At 37.7% G+C, this 25,800-nt stretch overlaps 1 protein-coding gene across 1 annotated transcript; it reads left to right on the top strand.

Moving 5' to 3' along the window:
- The first annotated feature begins 1,040 nt into the window (after positions 1-1,040).
- OPN4 (opsin 4) lies at positions 1,041-24,182 on the top strand. Its single transcript, XM_010208767.2, is given in 13 exon segments — positions 1,041-1,067; positions 8,058-8,200; positions 10,107-10,240; positions 11,390-11,593; positions 13,388-13,559; positions 14,251-14,415; positions 17,522-17,629; positions 18,710-18,890; positions 21,968-21,989; positions 21,992-22,131; positions 22,619-22,687; positions 23,123-23,158; positions 23,991-24,182. Coding segments are annotated over 13 exon segments (1,593 nt in total).
- Positions 24,183-25,800: the final 1,618 nt, after the last annotated feature.

Below are 25,800 nucleotides of genomic sequence, written 5' to 3'. Positions count from 1 at the left end.
AGCTTTCTCATGCTCTGCCTAATTCTGCATTGCAATTTAAAACTTCACTTTACCACAGTACTGGGCCTTCAACTAAGAATACAGCAACTCATATGCACAGTGCAATAGAAAGGAAAATTCATGTCAGAATCTGCTTGTGTATGCCCTAACTAAGCACAACTGCAAAAGAAAGCAGACAGCTCTTAAAACAATTGGTTATTTGCTGTTCTCTGCCTAAGGTACTTGTGTGCCTTTTCTTTCTTTTTATTTTTTAAGAGAAGAGCAGAGAAAGATGATGTCAGTGGGTTTTATCCCTATTTTTTGTTTATTTTTAGAAGTGGACCAACAAACAACCATGACCTAAATGCTACAAGACAGAAATGCACACAAGCACATTGCTAGATATCAGAATCTGAGCGCAGGCAATTTCAGCAGAACTGTACACATACATCTTCTTTAAAAGCAGACTACAAAAAACTGATTCACCAATACAGTGAAAATGAACAGTAAAGTCTAATATTTAAGACAGATAGTGAATTCGGCCTTTTGGCTTCGTCTTCATACAGGGATAATGTGGATATAGCATTAAAATTCAGACATAAATCCACCAAAGGCAAAAAAGATAACAGCACTATTAAGTGAGCATCAGTCTTATGCTGTCATTGAAGTGAAGCTGGAAATGGGATGGAATAAGCTTCAAACTGGGCATGTGCAGCCCCTGCTGTCTCCTGTATTTAAATGGAAACTGCTGCCGCTGCCCTTTGCTAAGCTGAAGATGGAGTGAAGCAATTTGAAATTCTAGTGAGAAACTCTGCACTGGATCTCACATTATTACAGAGAACCTAACAATCTGCTTTACACACACACAAAAAAGGTAAATGGGCTGACATAAATTCAGAGGAGAGCTTTTCTTTCTCTGTTTTTGCTTATCGAGTTTGTTCACCTGAATTACCATCCCATTCAAAGCAGGCATCTCTTGTCCCTCTGAGGACTCCAGCAGCACCAAAATTGTGGAATCCCTTAATGCATGGAATGACTCAGAAGCTAATGCCTACACATTGATGGACCTACCTCTTAGAGCTTCAACAGTAAGTGTTTTCTGTAACTAAAAGCTGTAGCAAGTACTTTTGCTGGCAAAGCTGGCATTTATAGAACAGTAAATGGACATTTAAAGCACGTGTACACATTTAATGTTGTAAACCAATAATGAAAAACATAATGAAAACTTGAAAATCTTCTTTTTATTCCTTTAACTATTTATTTACTGCAGAAAGGGCTGTAGAAGCAATGTTTTTTAGCAGTTACATGGGCAGAAGACAGGGAGGAATGTCTAATGGCAAAGTGCACCAAATATGTTGAAAACTATCATAACAACATGTTCTTCTGCATTAAACAGCTGTTTAGCAGTTCAAACACAACATTCTCTTGTGTTATTATTCAAGACTGAAACCCTTGTCATTTCAGTAATAGTCTGTAAGCGCAGTGGAGTGCTTATATAAATGCTGAAGAGTTCTTATTTGCAGTTACCCAAGAGAGTTGTTCAGACGGTTTTGCCAGGTAAGTTCAATCAAAGCTCTTTCTCTGTTGTTAAATAGTAAACAGAAAGAAACTTCCTTATGAGTGTGAAGGTGAGAATCTGTCGTGATGACACCAGGATGGAATTTCTTTGGGCTTTATAAAAATATTCTGCATCCCATCCTACCCCACAAGTCCCTATGAAAGGAGCGCAGAACTCCTCTTCCTGGTTGTAGATCTCAGTATCCTACTAGGACTACAAGGTTTTGTTCCCTTCCTTTTCATACAAAAGCCTATTTAAAAGTAAAAATTTAAAAACTTACTCACACTATTTTTGAAGTTCTGAAATTCAGCTTAATCTTGATGTGGTCACACCAGGTGTTTTGGTATGGCCCCGTAACACAGTGGAAACTCAAAAATAGTGCCGAAGTTTCAAAAGCTCCAGAAGTTTTTATGCATATGGGATGATGGACTGGGTGTTTCAGTTTGATCCTTATTTATAATGAACTACCAGTTAATGTTTCATTATCTACGTAGTAAATATGCAGTCTGTTTATCTAGTTATTTAGTAAAACCTGGATGTGTGCAGTATATTAGAGAAAAATATACAGGGAAGTGTCCTGAGCCAAGGTGCTTACAAATGAAATTAGAGGGATAACATATGAAAGAGGATAGCAGAACATAACAGGCAGGGAGAAGACGGACTGGAGAGAGCATGCCAAAATGGAAAAGGATTCTGGGTGCAGAGTGATTTATATCGGAAAATTAAAAACGGATGTTTTCCTTGCTCTACCGAATGAGGTAATTGGCTGTCTGTTTGTTTCCTCTCCCTGTATCAAGTATTTTCAAACTTCTGCATTTTATTTGACACAAAGATTGGTTTGAGAGAGTTTCAGGACTGAAAGCAATATGTGCTGCTTGTGCTTGAGATTAAATCCAGAAGATAAGATAGAAAATCTGCTATCCAAATTGCTCAACAGGACAAACATCATCTATGGAAAGCCCTGCTGTCTACTGGAAAGAGGGCTTAGCATTTGGCTACACACTGCTGAACCCATAATTGAGGTGGGATTACACTCCTCTTTGTACTGCCTGTCATCACAGAGCAAGTGCATACAGAGGCAAGCTCAGAAATCAGAGCAAGGAACTGTGAAGAAAAATAAGCGCTATCAGTTGCTTGAGGCCTCTCGTAGGTAGGCAGTACAAACACTGCACCTAGAAACCCTAGGAAATTACAGTATTTCTTTTCTGATAATTTTCCTAAACTCTATGATTAGTTGTAATGTAAAAGACCTAACACTACCATTGGTTGTATAAGTCATACTGTGCAAATAAGCAGCTTCATCACCTATATTTGTAGGAAATTTAAGAAAAAAGCCTCTGATACATTGCCAAAGTCAGTGCAGGACTGCCAAAACTTGTGCTGTTTCAGAACTGGGCTCTATTCCACTAAAACATTCATTCTGCAAGCCAGACAAATTCACAAAAGCAACAACATAACAGTCCTTGTTTCCCTTTCTTTGTCTTGTTTTACACCAAATTAGATACAATCCGTCTGATTTCCAGATAGAAGTACCTGAAAAATGTCTTTGTCATAGTTTTTTCTGTTCCTGGCTTTTGAAAAGTTGTGACACAAATAGATCAGAACCAGAACTGAAATATGTTCAAATCCCCAAAGAACTTTATGAGGATTTCTTCTTTCCCTATAAGTATAAATTAAACCTTGCTTTATACTCTTGCCACTGGGAGAATGTGAGCAGTGGGCTATATTAAATATGATTTATGTTCAGCGCAAGTATTTATATGCATGGTCTTGCTTCTACCTTCATCACTGTTAGCTTTAGTAAGACATCAGTAACCATTGTTTTCAAGTAAGCAGTAATTAAATGATACAATTTTTATCTCTATGTGTGATTCATTTTTACCCCTTCTCTGCTTGCACCAAGCCTTAGCAGAAGGGACTGCATGCTGCTTTCTTCTCAAAGAAGCAAGCTGGCTCCTCAAATTGGCCCTTCAGGCCCTTGTAACCAGCTGTGACAGTACGCCATAAATATAGAATAACAAGGCTCCATGTTGTGCTGTAGCCTCCACAGACAAGGCTAGAGCAGTAAAGATTTAGACATATATTTCTATCAAACATTTCCTTTCTATAAACTCCGAAAAACCATCTCAAGTTTCTAAGTCTCAGACAAGAGAGTCCTCCTGAATGAGGACTGAAAACACGGTCAGTTCTGGTTTAGCTGTTTTGTTGTAGGCAGTAGACAGGCATTTCTTTAGAGAGAACGTAGAGCATTTTAAGAAAGCAGACTGCATTAAACCTTGCTGTTTCCCTCTGTTCTACTGTTTCCACAAGGACACACTTCAAGATGCTGGAAGGAAATACACAAATACAGAGCAACTGCAGAACTTCTTGCCACTGACTGTATTGAGGCAAAAGATAGAGTAGGATTTAGAAAGGGATTACACTTATATATAAAGGATAAAAATATCCTCCACTAAGATTATCCTTTCAAAGGGATAACAACCCTGTTTTAGGGTACAAACCAACTGCTAAGACTCTCTACTGAAAATGAAATTCCCATATCACTGCTCATTGTGCATGTTTCACAGCTCTTTGAAACATCCAGTAATGGCTGAAGGCAGGCTAGTGTTTTATCAGGAATGCCAGTCTGAGCAGTGTGGCACTTTCCAAGTTCCTTACCATACCAAAATCATCCATCCGAGTCTGCAAAACTATAGTGTAAATAAATACTACATGGCTATCAGACAGTAAAAACATAAATTCTGTTACAGTTCTAGCAAAAGACCAATTCTCATAGACCCCCAAACAATATTATAGAACTTGCTTTTAAGGTTGACTTAAAATGCCATCCCTGGCTAGTGATATACTCCAGCTGACCCTCAGTACTCACTGGGAAGAAATTTTGTTACATTACAGTTACTACTTTAACGTGCTCCACAGCTTCCATGAGCATTTTATTTCCTTGCTTGAGGCATGTGAAATATTTATATTGACTGTCAGGAAGTTGGTGCTTCCCAATGAATTGTTTCCTACAGAATTAATATGGATCTAAGCCACTTAGAGCACAGCTGGTCTGTGGGTAGACTGGCACCCAGTGGTCCAGAGCCTCAGGTGCAAGTATCTTTGACTTGTTAACTCTGGAAAGCTCTAGTTCATTGTCCATCTAATGGAAAATGTCCAACCTCTTAGCTTCCAGTTTAGTTTCTTTTCTGTATTCGGTGATGTTTTGAACCATGTTACATTAAATTGTGTTTTCATATCACTTGGAAGAGAAATAATGAAGTGCTGGTTTTGCCAGTTTATTTTTCTTATCTTCATTAAGAGGTGTTTACAGAAAGAAGGTTAAACAGAAAAACATGCAAGATAACAATACTGTGTATTACCAATGCAATTGAAATAGTTGTTCAGAGTATTCTCAATGGGCAATTGCTACAGCGGGGACTGCAACAGTGGGATTTTTATTCTCCTGTCAACCAAGTGCTCATAACTCATGCTGTGAGGCGACAACAGAAGACAGAGAGTAAATAAAGCTGGAGAAACTGAATAGAGAAAAGCTTTGGGAATTGTCCAATTTCTTGATTATCCTGCTGACCTGATTTCACTATCTTTTTTTCCCCTATCCTTTCTTTTGATGTACAATTCCCACAGAATTTGATACAGGCATGTGTTTTCATCTTCTAGTAAGGAATCTGCATATGCAACTTGGCGATGAATTTGAAGTGCTTAGGCCTGATCTAAAGTTTTGTCAGCCAACAAGTACCTTTCTTTGACTTAAAGAAGCTTTGAATCAGATCTGTATTTCCAATACAAACAGTGAAATTACTTTTAAAAATAAATCATTTTTTTTTCTTCTAAGAGAACAGCCAGAGCTGAACTATGTGGTAAAAATGTGAGGCCTATGGGAAGTACACACTAAAATGTTAATTTATTCCTCTTTGTCATAGGCCCATTTTTTCCCCCATATATTTATTATTACTTATGTCCTATCACTGTTCCAATATAAATATTATGCCTTTATTTTTTTTACACTTGACATTTTTATTGAATTTGCATCGTTCCTGAATAAGTAGTTTTAAAGTCTCCTACTTTCCCTTAAATAACCTTTCCTACCTCATGATTTCTCCATGTATTTATACTTTTCTTTAGGATTTTTTCCCCTATTCTTGGTACTCCACAAATTTAATTCAAATTAAAGACATTTTAATCTCTTCTTTGTATGCCAAACAAGCTCCTTCAGTTGCTTCAATTCTATGACCTTGATCCAGTTCTGATTAAATGGACAGTTATGGGGAAAAACATCAGAAATCTCCATTCCATTAATAATCACCATTGACTCTCTGTACAACAGCAGTTTAAAAATGTTATAGGCACAAGCCTATGGAGAAAAAAACCCTAAACAAAAGCCAAACCAAAGAATGTCCAATCTCATTTAAAACAGTTTTATCTCAGATTCTACCTCTACTCTTGCTACTAGTATGGGATTTTTTGTTCTTATTTTACTGGCAATGTGTTAAGCACAGCAACTCCTACCTAGACAAGATGGCCATTGGTATTGATGTAATGCCCACTCAAACTTTGCTGCAGGAGCCTGAACAATAAATGACATGATATTGTCATTCAGTTAGTGTATCAACTCTTAACATTTTACTTCAATTACGGTAACAGCCAGAACTACATTTTCTCTTGCTAAGATTAGAGTATTTGTCCAGCATTTCATTGCTGCTAATGTAGAGGCCCAGGGAGTGCACTCTAGTTGTTGAAGATTGTTGCAGGCAGATCTTCAGCACACAAGTAAAGACACTCTCTTCCCGAATTCCAGACATTCCTAGGGTTCACCTCTTTCTACTGAAACATTGATTTTAAATACACAGTCTCTAATAACTTTAGATCCATCTCACAGATGTGTTCAGAAGTCTGCCTCTACTGTCTGAAAACACCCATTTCCTTTAGTACTTAGGGTGTTGTCAAAGGCATTTCTGAGTTGCACTCTAATGGTGAATGCATAAAAGAGAGAATTTCGTATATACCTCTGTGTACTTTTCTCCTTTCCTACCAGCAATCTTCCTTTACTTGGGAAGGAATGACTGCAGATGGCAACTGTACCACTACCTGCCAGTACTGGTGAGTGGAATGAACATACCCAGCTTCACAGCCCTGTTTAAGCTTAGTACAGGCCCAGACCCTGGTACAGACAATTCCCTTGCCCTGGATCCTAGGCCTCAGCCAAGTTGACAATATTCACAGCAGGCGACACATGATTCAAAGTATTTCCTGGGCTTTTCTCAACCCTGGTGTGATTCTTGTAGCTCAGCAGCTGAGGAATGCCAGGGCTGCAGCTTGCAGACTTGAGCAGTGGTCATGGCATGCCATTCCAGAGTGAGTGCCACCCTTGATGAGAAAAGCCTGGTTATGAAGAAGAGACAGAATCTGTCCATGCAGATGAATGAGGATGGGCTTGCTGTTTTTCATCATGCCATTAGCTGGTTGGAGCTGATGCCAAGACATGTTTAAGACAGTGGCAGTTGCACAGAGGTGAGTGTTTTAAGTCTTCTTGCCTAACCTTATATCAAAAGGCAGCAGTACAGTGATGGTTTGGACAGTTGTTTTTATCCTCTATTCAATTTCTATCAGGTCACCCTGCAGTCTTATTGTTTGCTTCGTTACTAATTTGGTATCACTTGGCCTAAAATGTGTTTGCGGCTCTTCATACTTACTTAAAAAAACGTTTTAAAATTATTTTTTAAATGCTGTAGTCTTCAGACTTAAATATTGAATTTTGCTATGAGTTATTAGTTAATTAAGACACAAATGCTTTTATCAAGTGCTTTATCACATACTTTACAGAGAACAAAATACCTTCATTCAGTGCAGAGTGAAAACAGAATTGATATGGAAACCACACAAAAGGTGTACAACATTTGTGTTTTAGTGTTTCTGATCCTTAATTTAGTTTCCAAAAGACTCTTGTTCAATGCTGACAAGTTTTTGGTAACTGAGTATTGAGGGCAGCTTGCAATTCAGTGTTATTCAGCCAGAGAAATGAAATAGCTGAAATGCTAAAGGAACAAATGCATGTTTATTCTTTGAAGATAATTTCTACTTAGTTAGAAAATTCTAGCCAGTGATGACAGAGGGTAAAAGAAATTACACATCACAGGTACAGAAACTTCCCCAAAATGAGAAGTATAGAAAACTGACTTGTTTTTAAGTACCTCATTACTTGATGTCAGATGCAGTGAAAAGGATTCCTTCCTCTTTTTCTCCATCTTGCTTTTTGTAGACAATAGATCGCTTTTCCTCACAGAAGTTCTGAATCAACAGTAAATACACAAATTGCCCTTTGACTTTTGCAGGGTTGATGGCATGTTTATCCACTGAAGATGATCAACAGTAAATGACATTTGAAAGCAGTTAGCTTATTCTGACTTTTTTTTACTTGCTGTTTTTTGCATTTTTCACTATCGACTCTTCTAAAGAAGTACATGCCAGGTTATTCGGTAAAGTCTGACAATATACCTATGATCTCTTTTTTACTCCACAGAAGATGACAGTGCAAGATGTTCCTGGTGCCTTTCCTACAGTGGATGTCCCAGGGCATGCCCATTATACAATTGGAGCAGTCATTCTTATAGTGGGGATCACAGGAACTCTGGGTAATTTCCTGGTCATCTATGCGTTCTGCAGGTAGTTTTCTTTTGGATTTTTTTTTTTTAATGCTCAAATTTACAAACTTTAACAGTACCTTGGCTGTGCTCTGCAAATGCACAGTATACAGTATGTAGGCATACTAGCAGGCTTCTATGCAGACATAATAAAATGCACCAAGAGATATTGCTGTAGGAAAAAGAGTGGCAACTTGCCACTTCCCTCTAATTTCCTCCCACTAACCATAGCCAGAGCAAAATTGCAAAGAATCACCCAGATGTGCCAAGCAACAGAAAAGCAAGCAAAGCATAAACCTTCCAGTGGTTATTTTTCTACTGGCTGAACTGTATCTGCACTGGACTGATGGGATGTTCTGCACTTGTGTCTCCCGTATATCTTCTTTTTTTTAGATGTTTATTTCCTCCCACCGCTTACTACTCATGTTCTTTTCTCCCTCTGTTCCTTACCAGCTAAGTCTCTTGTTTTTGCATTTTCTAACACGTATTTCCTTTTAACTAAAGCCACATTCAAGCTTCTGTATCTCAAGGAAATTGGATCTTTGACAACAATGTTCCTGTTCACTCATCCTGTTGCTGTTTTGTCACACTGGGGCACAGCATTGGCATGATGTCCAGGCCAGTGAGCTTCTACTTCACAACTGGTTATTAGGCACTAACATAATAAACCAAAATCATAGCAATTAGATTATAATTTGGCTGTGTTAAATCACTGCAGTGTGGTCGAAAGTAGTCTGTGTCTCAAGCCTGCATTTATGTGGTATGTTAAATGGTAGGTTTCAGAGTGCATTCAGAGTAGATAACATCTAAGTGTGAATGACATGGCCTTAAGAATAGAAAAGGTGCTGGTATGCAGACTAGATATATGAGGATGAAGCACTTGAGCTAGCTTAGCTCTTTGGCTGGTGCCATACAGGAAATCCAGTCATGGCAGTTGCACTTGCACTGAAGGGCACAGCTTGTCTTCATTTGAAGATGTTATAAAGACAGAAAGCAATATTCAAAGCATCAAGTACATCAGAAATTTGGAGAACTATTCAGATGCTTAAAAAGTAGTCTCAAGTAATGTCAAATTGTAAGATACCTGCCTGAAACAGAAATGTGTTCAGTAACTTTGCAGACTGCTGAACAAATACGAGCAGTCCATAAGCACCTACTAATAATATCACCCTGCTCCCAAACTGACAGATAGGGGACAATAGTTCTAGTGATTGATTCTGGATCAATGCCAAGCACCCATCATTTTTTTTTCTGCTATTTTTCAATTGTGTCTGAGACTGAAAATTTGAGAAAGGGGCTAAAAAGCTACACTAAGCGCCAAAGTGAGGAGCTCTCAGTTGAGCTTTTATGCGTACCCTTTAAAACAATGTACTATAATATCACGGATAACATATATAGCTGGGATACACCAAAGGCTGGTTATTGCTCTCTTTAAAGTCAGTGTCTGGGCCAGCGAAACAAGCATCACAGAGAAAAATTGATGTAAACCAAAATGCTTGATGTGGTACATAGTGAGTTGGTTTAATCCCTGTGTCTGGAAGGCATTGTTGATCTTATCAGCAGCAGAAAATGGGCTCCCCTCCCCCTGCTTAACATGACCCAGATCCAGAAATCCATAGAGTACATCAACTTGGATTTCCTGTTAATCATGGACGTGCAGCGCACTGGGTCAGAATATTTAAAGAACAATATGATTTATCCCCATCACTGAGCTGGTTATCAAAACAACTCTCTAAAGTACACAGGAATATAAGGGTGTAAAACTGAGCCTTGCTTATACTCTCTTGGGAGGGAAATGAGAAAAACTCTGCTCTAGCTTGCTATGTACTGTGCCTTGGTATTGTGAAGCTGCCAAGGCTCACAGGAAACAGTAACAACGTAATGAACAGTGCAGCAGTGTTTAGCAACATTCCTTCTGATCTCTGTAGGAGTAGGAGCCTTCAGACTCCAGCCAACATATTCATCATCAATCTAGCTATTAGTGACTTCCTGATGTCCGTTACGCAGTCTCCAGTTTTTTTCACCAACAGCCTCCACAAACGCTGGATTTTTGGTGAGAAAGGTTTGTATATATTCTTTCTAAGATACCACTAAGTATGCTCTTAGCATAGTGGCAGTTAATCTGCTATTTCCTTATCCTCAGGTACACCTGCAATTTTGAGAGTTTCTTGACATTGTTTCAATGTTGACACAAATGTTTAACATTTTTGTCCCTGTGGAGTAAATGCACTCTGACCACTGAGAGGAAAATTACATTCATGAGATGGATACAAAGGTGACACTCGCAACACAAAGCACAGGACTAGTCCTCTTGCCAGCATTCTTCCCCAATCACCTCATAACTTAGTAACTGGCAGAGTCCTATGACAAAGAAGCACCATCCCTCATTACAGCAGCTTAAAAGCCTTTATAAATGCTGTGGGGCTTACATTTTGCACAGTGAGGCAAGAAAGCCTGGCAAAAGCAAGTTTTAACACAAATATTAACTGAATATGTCCTGTGCAATACGAAAATGTGGAAGGAAGGTGCTTTCATTCTTCCTTTATATCTGTAGTAAAAGGAAGACTAGTCTTGCCTCATGTATTAACCTAGGGGAAAGTCAGAGAAATAATATTGCTATTTTAATCTCTGATGACCAAAAGCACAATTTTTTTAGTTCCATGAAGTGTTCAATTGCATATATATATGTTAAAATAAAAAAACAAGCCAAACCCCTGCTTTTAATCATTAGTCTGTTTGAAGAATTAAAATCACTCATTAATATATTCATAGTCTGCATATTTACTTCAGTTATGCTGACCTTGAGATATAAATGGTTCCATGATATCAAAGTAGCTATAACCCATTGTTAAGCAAAACAGCAGCTTCTACAGGAGCTGCAGTAAAACTGTAGTTAAACAACATATTAACGACTGCTGAAATGATCCCACTTGAAACATCAGAAATCATGAGAGTGAAAATATGTTAAGTGTCACTGTCTCCAGCAATTCAAGCAAACAAAATCTTTGAAGTTTATCTCCATGGATAATGTAATTAGCAAGACAGACAGCAGCTTTGAAATAGTATTACAGCTGCAAGAAAACTGAAGTTCCATTGCTTTACATATTCCAGAAGACAGCAGTTCACAAGGAACACAGACTTGAACTCTACCAGAAATTAATTAGCGTGAGTAGATTAATATCACTGCTACTTGTGTCATCTTTATTGAAAGGCTGTGAGCTGTATGCCTTCTGCGGAGCTCTTTTTGGCATTACATCTATGATCACTTTGATGGTGATTGCATTGGACAGATATTTTGTCATCACAAAACCTCTGGCTTCTGTTGGAGTGACATCTAAGAAGAAGGCCCTAATAATCCTGGTAGGAGTCTGGCTGTACTCTTTGGCTTGGAGCCTCCCACCCTTCTTTGGATGGAGTAAGTGAAATGAAACAGAAGTTCTTTTACCTCATAGCATTGGATTAAAGTCCAGTTAGACCCTGGTTTAGTTAGGTTTGCATATTAGGCTTCAATAAATACATTTGAAGAAAACTAATAAAATATGTCTTGGAACTGAAGATGTCTAATCAAATGGGAAAAAAACCCAGAGTGCATTAAGCATTTTATATTACAATAGCACTTTCCCTTAAGATCATTGCTTACTGAAAAAAGAACAGTAGATAAAATCAAGGCCAAAACTTAGGAAGGATATACCTGCCTATCATCTTCTACCTACTTCTGTTGTATCAAATTTAACAGTATAAAAGCAAAATAAATGTATTTGTGGATTTTTTGACTACTTTTTCCCTTCCCAAAGGTGCTGTGTAAGACAGTAGTGTCAATCTATTTTTTCACATAGAGGAGGAATGCTACCTGAGAATTCTGTCAAGTACATCTTCAGTAAGTCTTGATCATCTTCTAGATAGGCAAATTGCACCAGCTGTTGGTTCCCCATTCAGTCATTGGTACCTTCATGAGGGCTTCCAAATCAGTTTGGCATTTAGTAACAATAACTATACTTTACTTTTGTAAAACTGTAATTTACCTGTAAATTGGAACATACAGCACCTTGATCCTTGCAACTTGCAACAGTGTTTCTGTTATTCTTTCTCATTTGAATCCAGCTCATATCATTGTTTCCTATGACTCACAATTTCAGTAAGTTAGAATGAACTCATCATTCAGTTATTATGCTCCCCAGTTCCAGAGAGAATGTGTCAGCTCAGCTGAGGTAAGAACACAGCAATGTTTGATTTTTCTATAGGATGCTGCAATCAACCTTGTTACTGAGTACAATTTCAGCAGATTTTTGTTATTGTCTTGTTACTGACATTTTGGTCCCCCATAGACATGAAGCATGTTTAAGCAAGTGAACTGCTGTACTGGGAGAAGCAGTCTTTAGTTGAATGAGGAGCTGTTAGAACAACAAAAGGACAATATAGTCTTAGATTCTAGGTTCTTAATTGGAATAATTGCTTGAAGGTGGAGTAACTGCTTGAAGAGCATTGTTACCTTGTAATTAGATTCTAATAGTAACCACAGAACTAACTCTCATATGGTAATTAGATGCATCTGAACAGATCTGGTGCAATATTTTTAAGGATTCAACAGAAAAGATCACTGTAAATAGTGGAAATTAAAATACAAAGGTAAAAGACATTGCTGTTGACATTTTCTTTACTTAACAGTTTGACACAGTTCCTTTAGGATGATTATATTTTATTTCTGGCTGAATATTAAGTATGCAGGGGTTTTTTTTCTTGTACTCAACTTCATGGGAAAATTAATTTGATCTGCACAATAAATCTTTCTCCTTTGCATAGAAATTTCCCTTATTTGTATGAACTTTAAAATGTGGTAGCTATAGCAATCAGTTTCACTTCAGTCATTGGGAAGACAGCGATTTGGCAGGAAATGGAGATACATAAAAATAATTCAGGTCTGATTCAAGACCTACTGAACTATTTGGAGACATGTCCTTTGACTATGTTGAGCTTTAAACATTCAAGAACTGAAACAAAATTTTTCAGCTTTCCAATCTTAAGCCTTACACTGCTAAACAGAAATACAATAGGGCAACAGAATAAAAGAAAATAAAAACAGGTGCTTCAAACAAAGACTTGTGCATCCTTTTAAACTCTTTCTCCCCTTAAGGAAATAGGACTAAACCCCACGTTACTCTGAGTATCTTTTTCTAACTTCTGCACTATCTTTTCCTGTCTTCCTTTCTAGGTGCATATGTTCCCGAGGGTCTGATGACTTCCTGTTCCTGGGACTATATGACTTTCACACCATCAGTCCGTGCCTATACCATGCTGCTTTTCTGCTTTGTCTTCTTCATTCCTTTGCTTGCTATCATATACAGCTATGTCTTTATATTTGGGGCTATCAAGAAGGCCAACAAGTAAGTAGCCAACACCTGAAGATTTTCTCCTTCTGCTTAAGTGACTGCTTCTTTTCTTAAAAAAAACACTTACAGAAGAAAATCCAGAAGCTTTTCACTTTTCATTTTTATGCATGACTGAGACAGGAAATCAAACAAGAATTCTGCCAACAGTCAACAAGGCGAGAAGCACAATCCTTAGAAAGGCCATTCCTGAACTTAAGACAGATCTGTTCAGTGTATTGTCTAATAATGTGGAAAAGGGTACAAGTAGCAGCAACAGAAATCTGAAGGATGAGAAAGGACGAGAGAGATTAAACAACCAAAAGAAATATGAAAGGGACATCAGAAGACACTTAACAACAGCTTATTAACAACTAGTCCACAGAAAGATTGTATTGAACTACAAATTCCATGTTTACCAAAGGGTGAAAAAGAGGTCAAAACATTTAATCACAGGTCTCTGAAATGAAAATTACTTTTGTAAAAATAAAGGCCAATGTCTGCCACTACATTTTTAATCTGTAGATATCTATCCTGTAGATATAAGCATATCTAGGCACATAGCTCAGATGCACAGAGTACATTAACACACATTAAAAGTGCATGACTCTTAACACAAACCAAAAGAGTAATTGTTGCTCCATTTTATGAAGCTATTTGCTCGATTCCCTACATCCCTTTCTGCTGTTGTATGTTTTATTTCCTCTAGGTCTATTCAAACATTTGGATGCAAACATAGAAATAAGGAGTTCCAGAAACAGTATCACAGGATGAAAAATGAATGGAAGATGGCCAAAATTGCACTGATTGTCATCTTGCTTTATGTCATTTCCTGGTCACCATACTCTGTTGTTGCTCTGGTAGCTTTTGCTGGGTAATTATGAATGTATCACCAAAGGAATATTCAGTGAAAGCAAAAGGTGTGAAATTGTAAAAAGATGAAAGTCTAAGTTACTTGTCAAATGTAATGCCTGAAGTGCATCCAAAACATTCACATATTTAGGAGTGACATTTAACAAATGAGGCACATGCTGACTGTGTTTTTTTTCTTAGTTTGACTTTTTAAAAAGAAAAAAGCAGGAAGGTTATTACTGGCAATATACCATTATTGCACTGATGATTTCTGAAAGCAGATTCTCTGTGCTAGGATATTTTAACTATCTGAACTTTATTTTGCACCAAAATGCTAAATAAGGGGCCCAAAAAGATCCACTCGGGTTGATTCTCTTTTCTTTCTCCATATCTTTTACGTACAGAAGTCTATTTTTTTGTGTTACATCAAACTACAGAAATTCCTTACATGTATAAACAAGTTCAAAATTAGTACACAGTTGCATTAGGGAGCTTTTTGATGCCGGACATAAAAGACTATAAATAGAAATCTTATAAACATCTTCTCAATCTTTTTAATTGTCAGCATTTTATACAGCAATTTTAACAAAGGCATGATACTATTAATAGAGTATCTGAACATAGCTTGACACCAGACTATAGTAGATACAATCCAGGTACAAGTAATAGATTAGCAGTCTAGATGCCTGGACTCTATGTGGATATTTCTCCTATGTTAACATGTGAATTTTTCTGTGCTTCAGTTTAGCCTCTGTAAAATGGGTGTGACTATCTGCTATTTAGAAAGTCTTTTCAGCTGCAAATCCACAAGTGGAAGACCTCTATGCCAGTACAAAACACCTGTATTTTTATTTTTAAAGTCAGACATAAAAAGTAGGTTTTCCTAAAATTGACACACGGAATAAATTTACTTAATGATGGAGCATTTTGGGAGGCAGAAGTGTGATTTCTGTCACACACCTAAGGAATAGGCTGCTGCAGGGCCTCATCTCAAACATAGCTTAGGAGGCAACTTCCTAAACATAGCACTTCTAAAATCTTAAGCTTTAGAAGAAAAAATGCTAAGAGAAGAGGATTCTCTAATTTTGTATCCAGAGGGGCAGTTCTAAGTAGTAGCAAACACTTCCTCCATGAAGGGGCACTTAGGTACTGAGTATGCACCACTGGTGATATGTGACCAGACAGAGGAAGAGCAAGAAGACTAAGAAATGCAGCACAGCTACCTTGCAGCACTACTTGCTTGAAGATTCCTTAAAACAGAAAGACATTAGGAGATGCTCTAAGGTAACCATTTTAGCTATGTAGAACTGTCAGGCTGTCCCATATGATTCACCTTAGGATCATCAAGTGCTTGCTGAACTTGACTTCTAACCCAAATGTCAGACTGATAAAAGTCTAAAGGAAAGGTCAATTTTATAACTCCACAGTAAATGACAAATGAGCATTTGCAAATCTTTCTCATGAAGACATCTGGTGAGCAACAGAGCTTTATGGAGCTTTTTTCCCATTTTCTGAACCATGCATTTTAGGCAATCCTTCTGGGATTTTTCAGAGTTGACTACGTCAAGGCTAGAGGCCTTATGTGGACTTCTATTGTAACAAACTCAGATGAAAACACTGCTTGCCACAGATGGCAGGCAGATATCGGAGTCTGTGGCTATAGTCTTGAACAAAAGAGAACTCATCTGACAGAGCAAGAACATACAGAAAATGAAGGAAGAACCTTAATTCCTAAAAAAAATATTCTGGATGGGGAATACTAGGCTAGCAGACAGTTATGTTCACTAATATTGTTGGTATACAGGTTATATTTTCTGAGAAAGTCTAGCTTAAAATCCTCTGTCACTGTCTCTTATCTGAGCTCTCCATCAGTCTTACCAAAGCACCAGCTCTCACATTTCAGGGCCAAAAACTCCATTTCAGAAAGGTCATATTGTCGTGTGTTTTCCAGAATCTGTGATGCATTAACCTACGCTTTGAAAGTATGATTAGGAGAAACCATGTAAAAAATTGTACATGGAGAACATGCTTATGAGACAAAAACCTTATATTAGAGGCAAAATAGCTTCTCCACATTGATGTGGCTGCAAGAATGATTCCCGTACTACCACTAGCAAAACATTTCCACCCCACCACAGAGCATAATACATTCTCATACTATGATGAAAATTTTCTTCACCAGCAAGATGAGTTTCTGCCTACTTAAATAATTCCCTTCATCACAAAACTCACTTGAGAGACTTTCCTCTGAGAGAAGATTGAGAGGAAAACCTGCGGCAATATTGTAGGAATACATGACTAACTGAAAGATGGAGCTTAAACTGTCTTCTCAGGAAGAGCAGTGATGAAGAAACAACGTTATTCTTGGGAAGAAAGAGTAATTTCCTGGGTTATTTCACCTAGAACTCCTACCAACCCAGGAAGAGGTCTTCATAGCCTTTTCACAGATCTATGGAAAATTTGCCAGGTAGAAACTGTCTATGAAATGTTACTGTTATTTTAGTCTGAGCTGTTCTATTTATTTTCTTCTGACCGAGACCTTATAGGCTACTTTAAGCTGCCTTCAAAAGTTAACTGACTGACAGTATGGCAGACAGACATCAATCATAATTCTTTCACCCTTTTGAATCTCATCACCTGCATATATGCATGACCACAGCAACACACAAGTGTGACAGATGACACCTGAAAATACTTTCCCTTCACTTTTCAGTTCAGATCAGGCAAAAAATAAAGTTTGTGTAGAAAATAAGATTATTTATCTTTCCCTATAATGCCTCATTCTGTACAGCTATTTAGAAACATATTACTCAAATATATCTGCTGAATTTGTAAAAGATATATATTCTGATGAATGCATATTCACTTATTGTCCCTAGGGAAACACTTCCATCCTGAGCCACAGCAGTGAAGTGCTGCAAGAGAAGCCACAAGAAAATCATGTTTCTCAGAAATGCAATTAGGCTGGTGTTGATCTTTACAGGCGAAGGATGTAAAATTTGTATTCTCACTGTTTGGGTACAGAACTCCCCCTTTTACACTCTCTCAAGCAATGTTTTGTCAGTGTGTAACTGCATATACTACACAGAACTTAATACTAAATGTATCATTCATTTGCATTACTCTAGGTATTCCCATGTCCTAACACCCTTCATGAACTCCATACCAGCTGTGATTGCCAAAGCTTCTGTCATCCATAACCCCATCATTTATGCCATCACTCATCCAAAATACAGGTAAGTTTGCTCTTATAAGCTGTGTTTAATATAGCACAGCAAACCAGACAGTCACTTTTAGGACTAGTACCTGCAGCCTGCTTCACCTGCTCATTTTTCCTCTCTGCAAGGCAGTCTCATCCTACCCAAGAAAACTTGTCAATTCCATACAAATGTTGCTGGAATTTGTACTTGCCACACATTACTATGCAGATTGGAGTTATAGATGTTAATGGATATTGACCTGTGCTTACAGGTTACATGAGAAAAGATAGAGACCTTCCCACCTCAAAGGAAATCACTATAAATTTTTTAACTATCTTCATGAGAGATGCAGACATTTGCCAGTGCTGCAAACAGCACTCTATTCAATTAACCAGGGTAGTGAGAGATGCAATTCAGAAAGTTAATCCACCTCTTCCCTATTGTGTGTGTCCTCCCCATCTTTCCTCAAGCTTTCATACTTCAGACAGTATTTCTTTGGAGTCTTTAACATATGAAGTTCAGATGCAGTTTCACGCATTACAAAGACCTCCTGAGGAACTGAGTAGAAAAGAGGTGGGCATGAACACCTCAGGGAGGAAAGCCAGGAGGAAGACGAAAGCTAGGCAAAAGTTTCCTTACACTGTATATGAGAAATACTGTAATATAACCACATATTTTGTACAACTCTACAGATAGCTGGTAAACAGATGTGTAAGAGGAAGCTAGAATAGCTGCTTAGGGGGAGATTAAAATAATTCAATATGTGGTGGTTCTGCAAGTTTCAGTTTAAAGGGGCAGAATTTTATTTTTGCCCTGATTAAGCCGAAAGCAGATAAAACACCATTTTAATAGCTCCCTTCAGTTTGAAGAGTTATATTTTAATGCCCTTATCCCTGCTAAGCAATAAATTTGAGTTCTGCAGAATACTGTGAATAAGTGATCTTGCAGGGTGATTGTATATAAGATATTGGATGTCTGGAAAATTCTTTTTGTACTCAGAAATTTTCCAGTCCATGCAGCGTTTGTTAATCTCCCTCAATAAATGCATTGTTTATGATGTCTGAAGTCTCATGCTAACAGAAAAAAATCTGACTGGTTCTATCTTTCATCCATTAGAACAGCCATTGCAACATATGTTCCTTGCCTTGGATCCCTGCTGAGAGTTTCTCCAAAAGACTCACGGTCTTTCAGCAGTTATCCCTCTTCCAGACCAGCAACTGTCACCAGCCAGTCTTCAGAGATAAGCGGGATGCAGAAAGGAAAAAGGCGACTGTCTTCTCTCTCTGACAGTGAATTAGTAAGGGAGACACTTCCCATACATTCATTTTTAATTGCAAAGTAGCAGATTTTCATATAGAGTCCTTCAAAATGGTAGATTCTTTAGATGAAATGCATTATGGTACTCATTATAAGAGCTCCGGAGAAACCAGAGGGACAAGTAAAATAAAAACCAGAAGGCTGAAGTGTACAAGCAGAATGTAGATCTCTGTATTCTTGATGGTTGGTGAAACTGGAGGAAGAGAGGAAAAAATGCAAAACCAGGAATTTTAGGAAGTAAAGGAAGCTTGGAGTCAAAGCACCCTCAAGAGTATGATCATAGTTCTAAGATGTACTGGTCCGACCACTGATTTGGAGTCCAGGCATACACAGAAGCAAACCTGCTAGTCATTACAAAGTTCTTTAGTGAAAGCAAGGTTCTAACTTGATAGATAATGCGTCCTGAATGTGAAGTGGGATGTACGTATTAATCATCAGATTTAGACAAATCAGTAAATGCATTATAGAATCATTCTTACACAAGACCTCAACAGCTTGCTGCTGCCAATCTAAGTGAAACCAAATATTTTCACAGCAGCTGAAAGCAGGGCAAATATCTGGCATCCTTGCCTCTCTCTTGCAACCCAAAGTTACATTACCAAGCAACTAAGCACATTAGTTAATGTACTACAATTGCTTTAAATGAAATTTACAAATATATATAAAAAGCCTTCACTTTATTGGTGATTCTTTTTCAAAGTCAAGGTAATAATTGTATCTAGTTTATCCAAGCACTGAATTCTGACAGGTTTTTTTAACAGTGGCATTTCAATTTCTTTGCATTCTATATTCTTTTGGCTTCTGACTCCAATGGAAATTAGCTTCCTCTGGCTAGTAGCCACCATTCAGGTGGAAGGTTTTAAAACTGGTCAATAAAAAAAAGAGAACATTTTATATTGCATCTCTTAGATTGTGAATCCTGATTCTTAAAAAACAGATACATTCCTTCAGTAACAGTGTGTTCTAGTACTGCCATCAGTGCTGGGGAAGGGGAACCATACAAACAATTTGATTATTCTTTTTTCTTAGGAAAGCAGCTCTTAATACTTTATATAAAACAGTGCAATGAAGAAGGAAAATTGCAGAAAGTAAAATATCCCAAGCAATTGGCATGCTTCAGGCTAGAATTTTCTAAGCCTTGAGTAAGTCTGGATCTTGTTCAGAACAATGATAGAGCTAAGATTTTCTAATGTTAATATATTTCCCTTAGCTATTTGATTTGGCCACAGAATACTCTGATTTATGAGTAAGTAATATCACTTTAGCTGAAGTACAGAGCTGAAAGAAAGGCTCAAATTCAAACCAAACAAAATTGCTTTACTGCTCACTGATAATTTGTGGGTTTTTTGCACCATATGTGGCTCAATTAAACAATAAGATTTCTAGCCATACACTCCAGACCATGCAAGAAGGGAGTACATATGCTGCCATGTATTTTATGTCAAGACTCACCATCATGCTGTAAACCAATATATTACCTTTATGTAATTTTTTTGGTGCTTTTGAGGATGCAAAGATACTATGCATCTTGGAAAATCCTAAAGAAACAATTTCCAGTTAGTTCTTTGCAATGAAAAGGAGCCAAGCTCCAGAACAGATGCTCAGAAAATAAAAGCTGCTCCCATTTTAAAATTCAACTAAATGGGATTTTAAGTGCTAATACACTCTACACATGGAATAGGAAGCACAGTACATGTTTCAAAATGTTAGGATGCAGCAGATAGCCTAGCCCAACCTCTCGTGCTTCAGCAGGAAAACACGTATGTAGATTGTCCTCCTATATATTTCATTAAGCTCTTCTAAAAAGTGTTTTATGCAGACACTTCAGTCTAGAGACACTTCACTTTTTAGACTCATCTCTGGAGAGAGTCCAGTGCAGAGCCAGCAAGATGATCAGGGGACTGGAGCACCTTCTTTTATGAGAAAAGGCTGCAGGACTTGGGGCTGTTTAGTCTAGAGAAGAGGAGACTGAGAGGGGAATCTCATTAATATTTATAAGTATATAAATGGTGGGTGTCAGGAACACAAAAAGTTCCATTTAAACATAAGAAAAAACTGTTTTACTGAGGAGTTGAAGGATCTCTGGCACAGGCTGCCCAGGGGAGTTGTGGAGGCTCTTTCTCTGGAGGTTTTCAAAATCCATCTGGACACGTTTCTGTGCAACCTGATCTAGGTGGACCTGCTTCTGCAGGGGGATTGGACTAGATGATCTCTAAAGGTCCCTTCCAACTCCTACCATTCTGTGATTCTAAGACCTTCATCACTGCTTCCCCAATAGCTATCATCTGGTGGAAGCTATGTCCAAAGCACATTACTTATGAATGTATGAAAAACTGAAGGAAGTACATCGCCGTTACGTTCCTCCATTTTAAGACAAGGTACACTGTCAAACAGAAAACAGCTGATCCACCATGAGCCACACATCGACCCCATTAGCTGTTTCATTGTGATCTCTGGAATTTGGTGATTCTTTTCCATTGTGTGAAAAGGCTGACGAGTGAGGAAAAGAAGTCAAATTTTTGACTTCTAGGAAATTCTGGTGGGTTGGGTTTTTTGTCCATTTTTTTAGTTTTCCCATTAATTAGAATAAAGTTGATAAAATCGGGGCTTCTTCATGAGAGAAAGTATTTCTAATGCAGATTCTGCAGTCCCCAGACATTTCCTTCTATTTATTTCTGCTTCCACACAAGCCACTTTGGAAAATAGGGCCCAATTCCTCCAAGGACCTGGGCTTTCTAATTGGGTGCTACTATGGAAACATTGACTCCTGAGAGTGACAAGGTACATCGGAAAAGTTTCAACAACAGACTACAATGAAACAGTAATTTGTTCCAATTTGGCAGTGCATCCTGTGTAGGAAAAAAGCCACAAACCAGAATTTTAGACTCAATAGCTTAATAGTTTTGTTTGTGCCTCTTATAGGCATAATATGTGAAATGTCTTATATACAATGTCTGTCTTTTACAATTTCTATCTAGGTTAAACTGATTCTCATGGGGCAAAACGGATGGAAGCCTAAAGAATCTAGAGTGATTTTTTTTGTTGTACTCATTTTAGGGCTGTGCTGACACAGAAACTGATACTCCAGTATGTTCTCCGGACTAGCTAGCTGGCAGATTTCTTACGAAACGGGTAATGACACAACTCAAACTAATGGCAAAAGAGTGAAACCTAAACTGAAGAGCCATGATTCTGGGATTTGTGAGAAATTAATAGATTGAGTAATATCTAAATTCTCTGACAACTGGTAGGTTAATGAATCTTCACATTTTGCCAAAATTAATCATGAAGGTTCCTGCCAGGAAAATGTGTTAACCTATGATTTAACACAATGACTTAGAGGCTGTAAAAGGTCATCAGCTTTTTATTTCCATCCCAGTTCATTACTCATCTGTCTTGGTTGTATTTCTGACAAGCAATAGTGTGGTTTTAGTGAATTTAGAATCCAAACAGTTTCTTGTCTTGTGTTTGGTTATTTGTATTTCACTGACCAAATTACTCAGTTAATCTTTCTGTTGCCTCACCATTTGGTATCAAATGAACACATATGGTCAGAGGTAAAATCCAAGGCTATCCTTACCATATCACTACTTTTCAGTCAGTCCTCCGCTGTGCCCTTTTTTTTCCTATTTCCCGCATTTTGCATTTCATGCATTGTGACATACCTATATATCATTTTTGTCTTTCTTATCTGTGTTCATTTTTCAGACAGCTGTAGATGGTGATGACATATCCATGATGGAACTGAATGTCACAGAGTATACTGCTACATCTACTGTAAGAATTATTATCTTCATATTTAGCATGGGTCTAACTAATCAATGGAATGATGCCTCTGTGCAGAAATTGAGTTATTTTTTGAGATGCAAAAATCATATGATACTCCCAGCAGAATACAGAAAATGGCCACAGAGGATAGATCGTTGCTGAAACTAAGCAGGAGAATTCATGTGCTGTTCCCCTTAAGTCCAAATTCTTCAAGGAATGTGAATATTTTCTTGAATTCAGCAGGTCCCCTGATGAGGTCTATGATTTCCTTAGTGGAGCATGGAAGTACTAATTTTTTGTCATCTTTATATGAATAATATACACAGTAAACTGAGAGCACCATTCTGATGGCTGTACCTCTGAGACAGCCATAGCCTTGTAGAAACTACTGCTGTACAAAGTGATATTGTTAACTATTTAATGTTCTCTGATTTGGGTAAACAGCAAATAACTAAAAAATGGAATTCAGAGTAAATCAAGGTAAGGTTTTGAAAGATGCTAGATCATCAATTCAGTAAGATATTGTGCTAATGTCTATTTCTTCTTCCATATAACAAAGCTACAGCATAATGATAAAATTTTTCTGACATCTGCCATAAGTGAGTTAACTTGCCTTATTTCTTGACAGACAGGGAAATAAGAGAAAAGAGTTGACAGGTGAAAACCAGCCAGTATTATCTTTGCAGTATTAATCCAAATGTAATATAAACATCCTAAATTATCTCTTTCTTGTTAACAGTGATCCTTATGAGCCATTGTTAGCCTCACCCTAACATCCCCATTTTTTAGTCCTATGTAAGTGACAGCTAACATTGTTACAGTCAAAAAATGCTAATTAATTTTTCCCTCAATTACTGCTTTAACTTCATTTTCTAGTTTGCTTCCCCCTTCAAACTATCCATGCTGTTATCACTATATTTTTCATCTCCTCTTGCCCCCATAAACCTAAAGAGTCCTTATTTATGGTGGGACTCCTTACTTGATGAATTCATAGGCTGTCTGAGCATATTCACAGCGCTTCTGTTCACACTGGAATGTCCTGTCATTATCCTGGTCTTTCATCCAAGTAGACTAGTTCTTAAGTAGCAAATGTGAAGTCTGTACTTTAGTACATTAACTTGCTCAAAGGTTTCTTTACTTATAAGTTATTAATATTAAAAAATCATTCAGATCTACTTTCACCTGCATTCTTTAAGTTTGGCTTCAAGTTAGTCATGGAGGTCAAATATATGTCACTTTTCATGGATGATGCAACCTTACCTTCTTGTTGATGTTTGTGTTTTCCATTTTTTTAAATCCTTGCACCCTTTAGAGAGGTGAGAGCTTGAATGGTATTGGACAAAGAAAAGGAGTGTCTCACCATGGACCACCTGCAACCCAGATATCCAGCACTACAACAACATACAGCAATGTCCAAGGAGTAGAGCTGCCTTCTGGATACAATTCTGGTTTCCTGTACCCTAAGATTAATAGGCACAAGCAGAACAAGAAGTCCAACAGCTGAGCAGCGCAAGCCAGAACGTTGCCTTGGCCAATACTTCTGAAACAACTGTGGCTTAGATGGATCCAGACTGCCTTCCTACATTTTTCTAAAAAGTTCTTACAAAGACACAGTGCAAGACAAGCAAGAAAAAGAGCAAGAGAAGTAAGATTTTTCAGCATCAGAACTCTCTCCAGTGCTCCACTTCTTGATCTGAGTCACACTGTAGTTTTATGATTTTTTCTTTATGCAGATCATGAAATCATCTCTTTCACTTGGATTTTACTCTACTAGAGTGTATTCCACCACTGCAAGGATCTTACCTACATGTTTCCTAGGATTAACTTGAGAGGAAAGGGAAGTATGAGATTCAAAACCGGAATGTATTCATTTAGTGTTAACTTCCAAGCTAACTAAAGAGCCAAAGCTGAGAGATTTAGAGAAAAATATACATTACTTCTGTTAGATGTTTCTTCATTATTGCAAAATTCCTCAACCAAAGGGAACTTAATCACACAGTCAGTGCTCCCTTCTTCTATTAATGACACATTTCCTCTCATTTTCTTCTACAACCCAATTGAAAGGCAATGCACTTGAACAGCAATTTGGACTCTCAGATTTTTATTTTAATTTCTGAGATTCTGGGGGAAGAGAAAGGAGTGACATAGAACGGGGGTACAGTCCATCCCATACCTAGCTTCTTTTTTCAACAGTCACTTAGGAGACCAGTTTAACCTACTCTTAGATAACCTCCCCAGAGCTATACAAAAATATTAGCAAACTCCTTCCAACTTTACAGGTTTCATGATTAGAATGCAGAATTTAAAGCAATGTTTGTACTAAAATACCTTAAGATTAATTCAATACATCTGTCTTCTAATACTTTGAAGTAGTTTACCTTTAGATATGCTTCTGTAAAGTAAATCTTGGGAGGAGAAGGGTTAGTTCCCCAAAATCAGCTGTTACAGAGATGTGTGGAATCCACACCACCCTCACTTACGCATTTTTATTTCTCCCTTCTCAAAACAGGAGCACTGTTATAGCTGAGGGGGTTTTTTCCACATTAATCCATAAGACTGTACTTGAGTTCAGTCACTGTGAAACAGTGATACTCTGCGTTTCCCTGGTGCTTCTTCTAGCACATGAGAATAAATGAACAAAATTCATTTGCAATTCATAGCACAAGAATCATGAGGTACAGTCAGTCTATAGTGGGGATATATACCTTCTGAGGCCAAAAGCACATGGCACAGAGAGGTACTAAAACAATTCTTCATGGGCCCTCTAGTAGTTCTTCCTTTGATTGCAATAATGGAGCAAGCCTGCAGCAAGTCATTTTGTCCTAAGTAAATCAGTGCTTCCTTATGTCACGTAAGAAAAAGACAAGAAAAATGTAACCAGTTTACTCCTTTGATGGGAAGAAAGGTAATCAGTAGGTTCCAGAAGATTTGGAGCATTGTTTTGAAGCCAACTTTTGGAAACTCACTCCAAACCGAGGTTTATTAAAAGGAAGGTTATTAAAACTAAAAATGGAGATGATAATGATTTCTGCAGCAGGCAAAGGTTAGATCATGAAAACGAACCATTCAGGCTGGTAATAAATTGCCAAAAGAAACAAACTGTTCAAAATCCAGGATGTTTT

This window comes from Colius striatus, chromosome 8, assembly GCF_028858725.1.
Source record: "Colius striatus isolate bColStr4 chromosome 8, bColStr4.1.hap1, whole genome shotgun sequence".
Lineage (NCBI taxonomy): Eukaryota > Metazoa > Chordata > Aves > Coliiformes > Coliidae > Colius > Colius striatus.
This window is presented reverse-complemented; position numbering and strand designations above follow the sequence as displayed.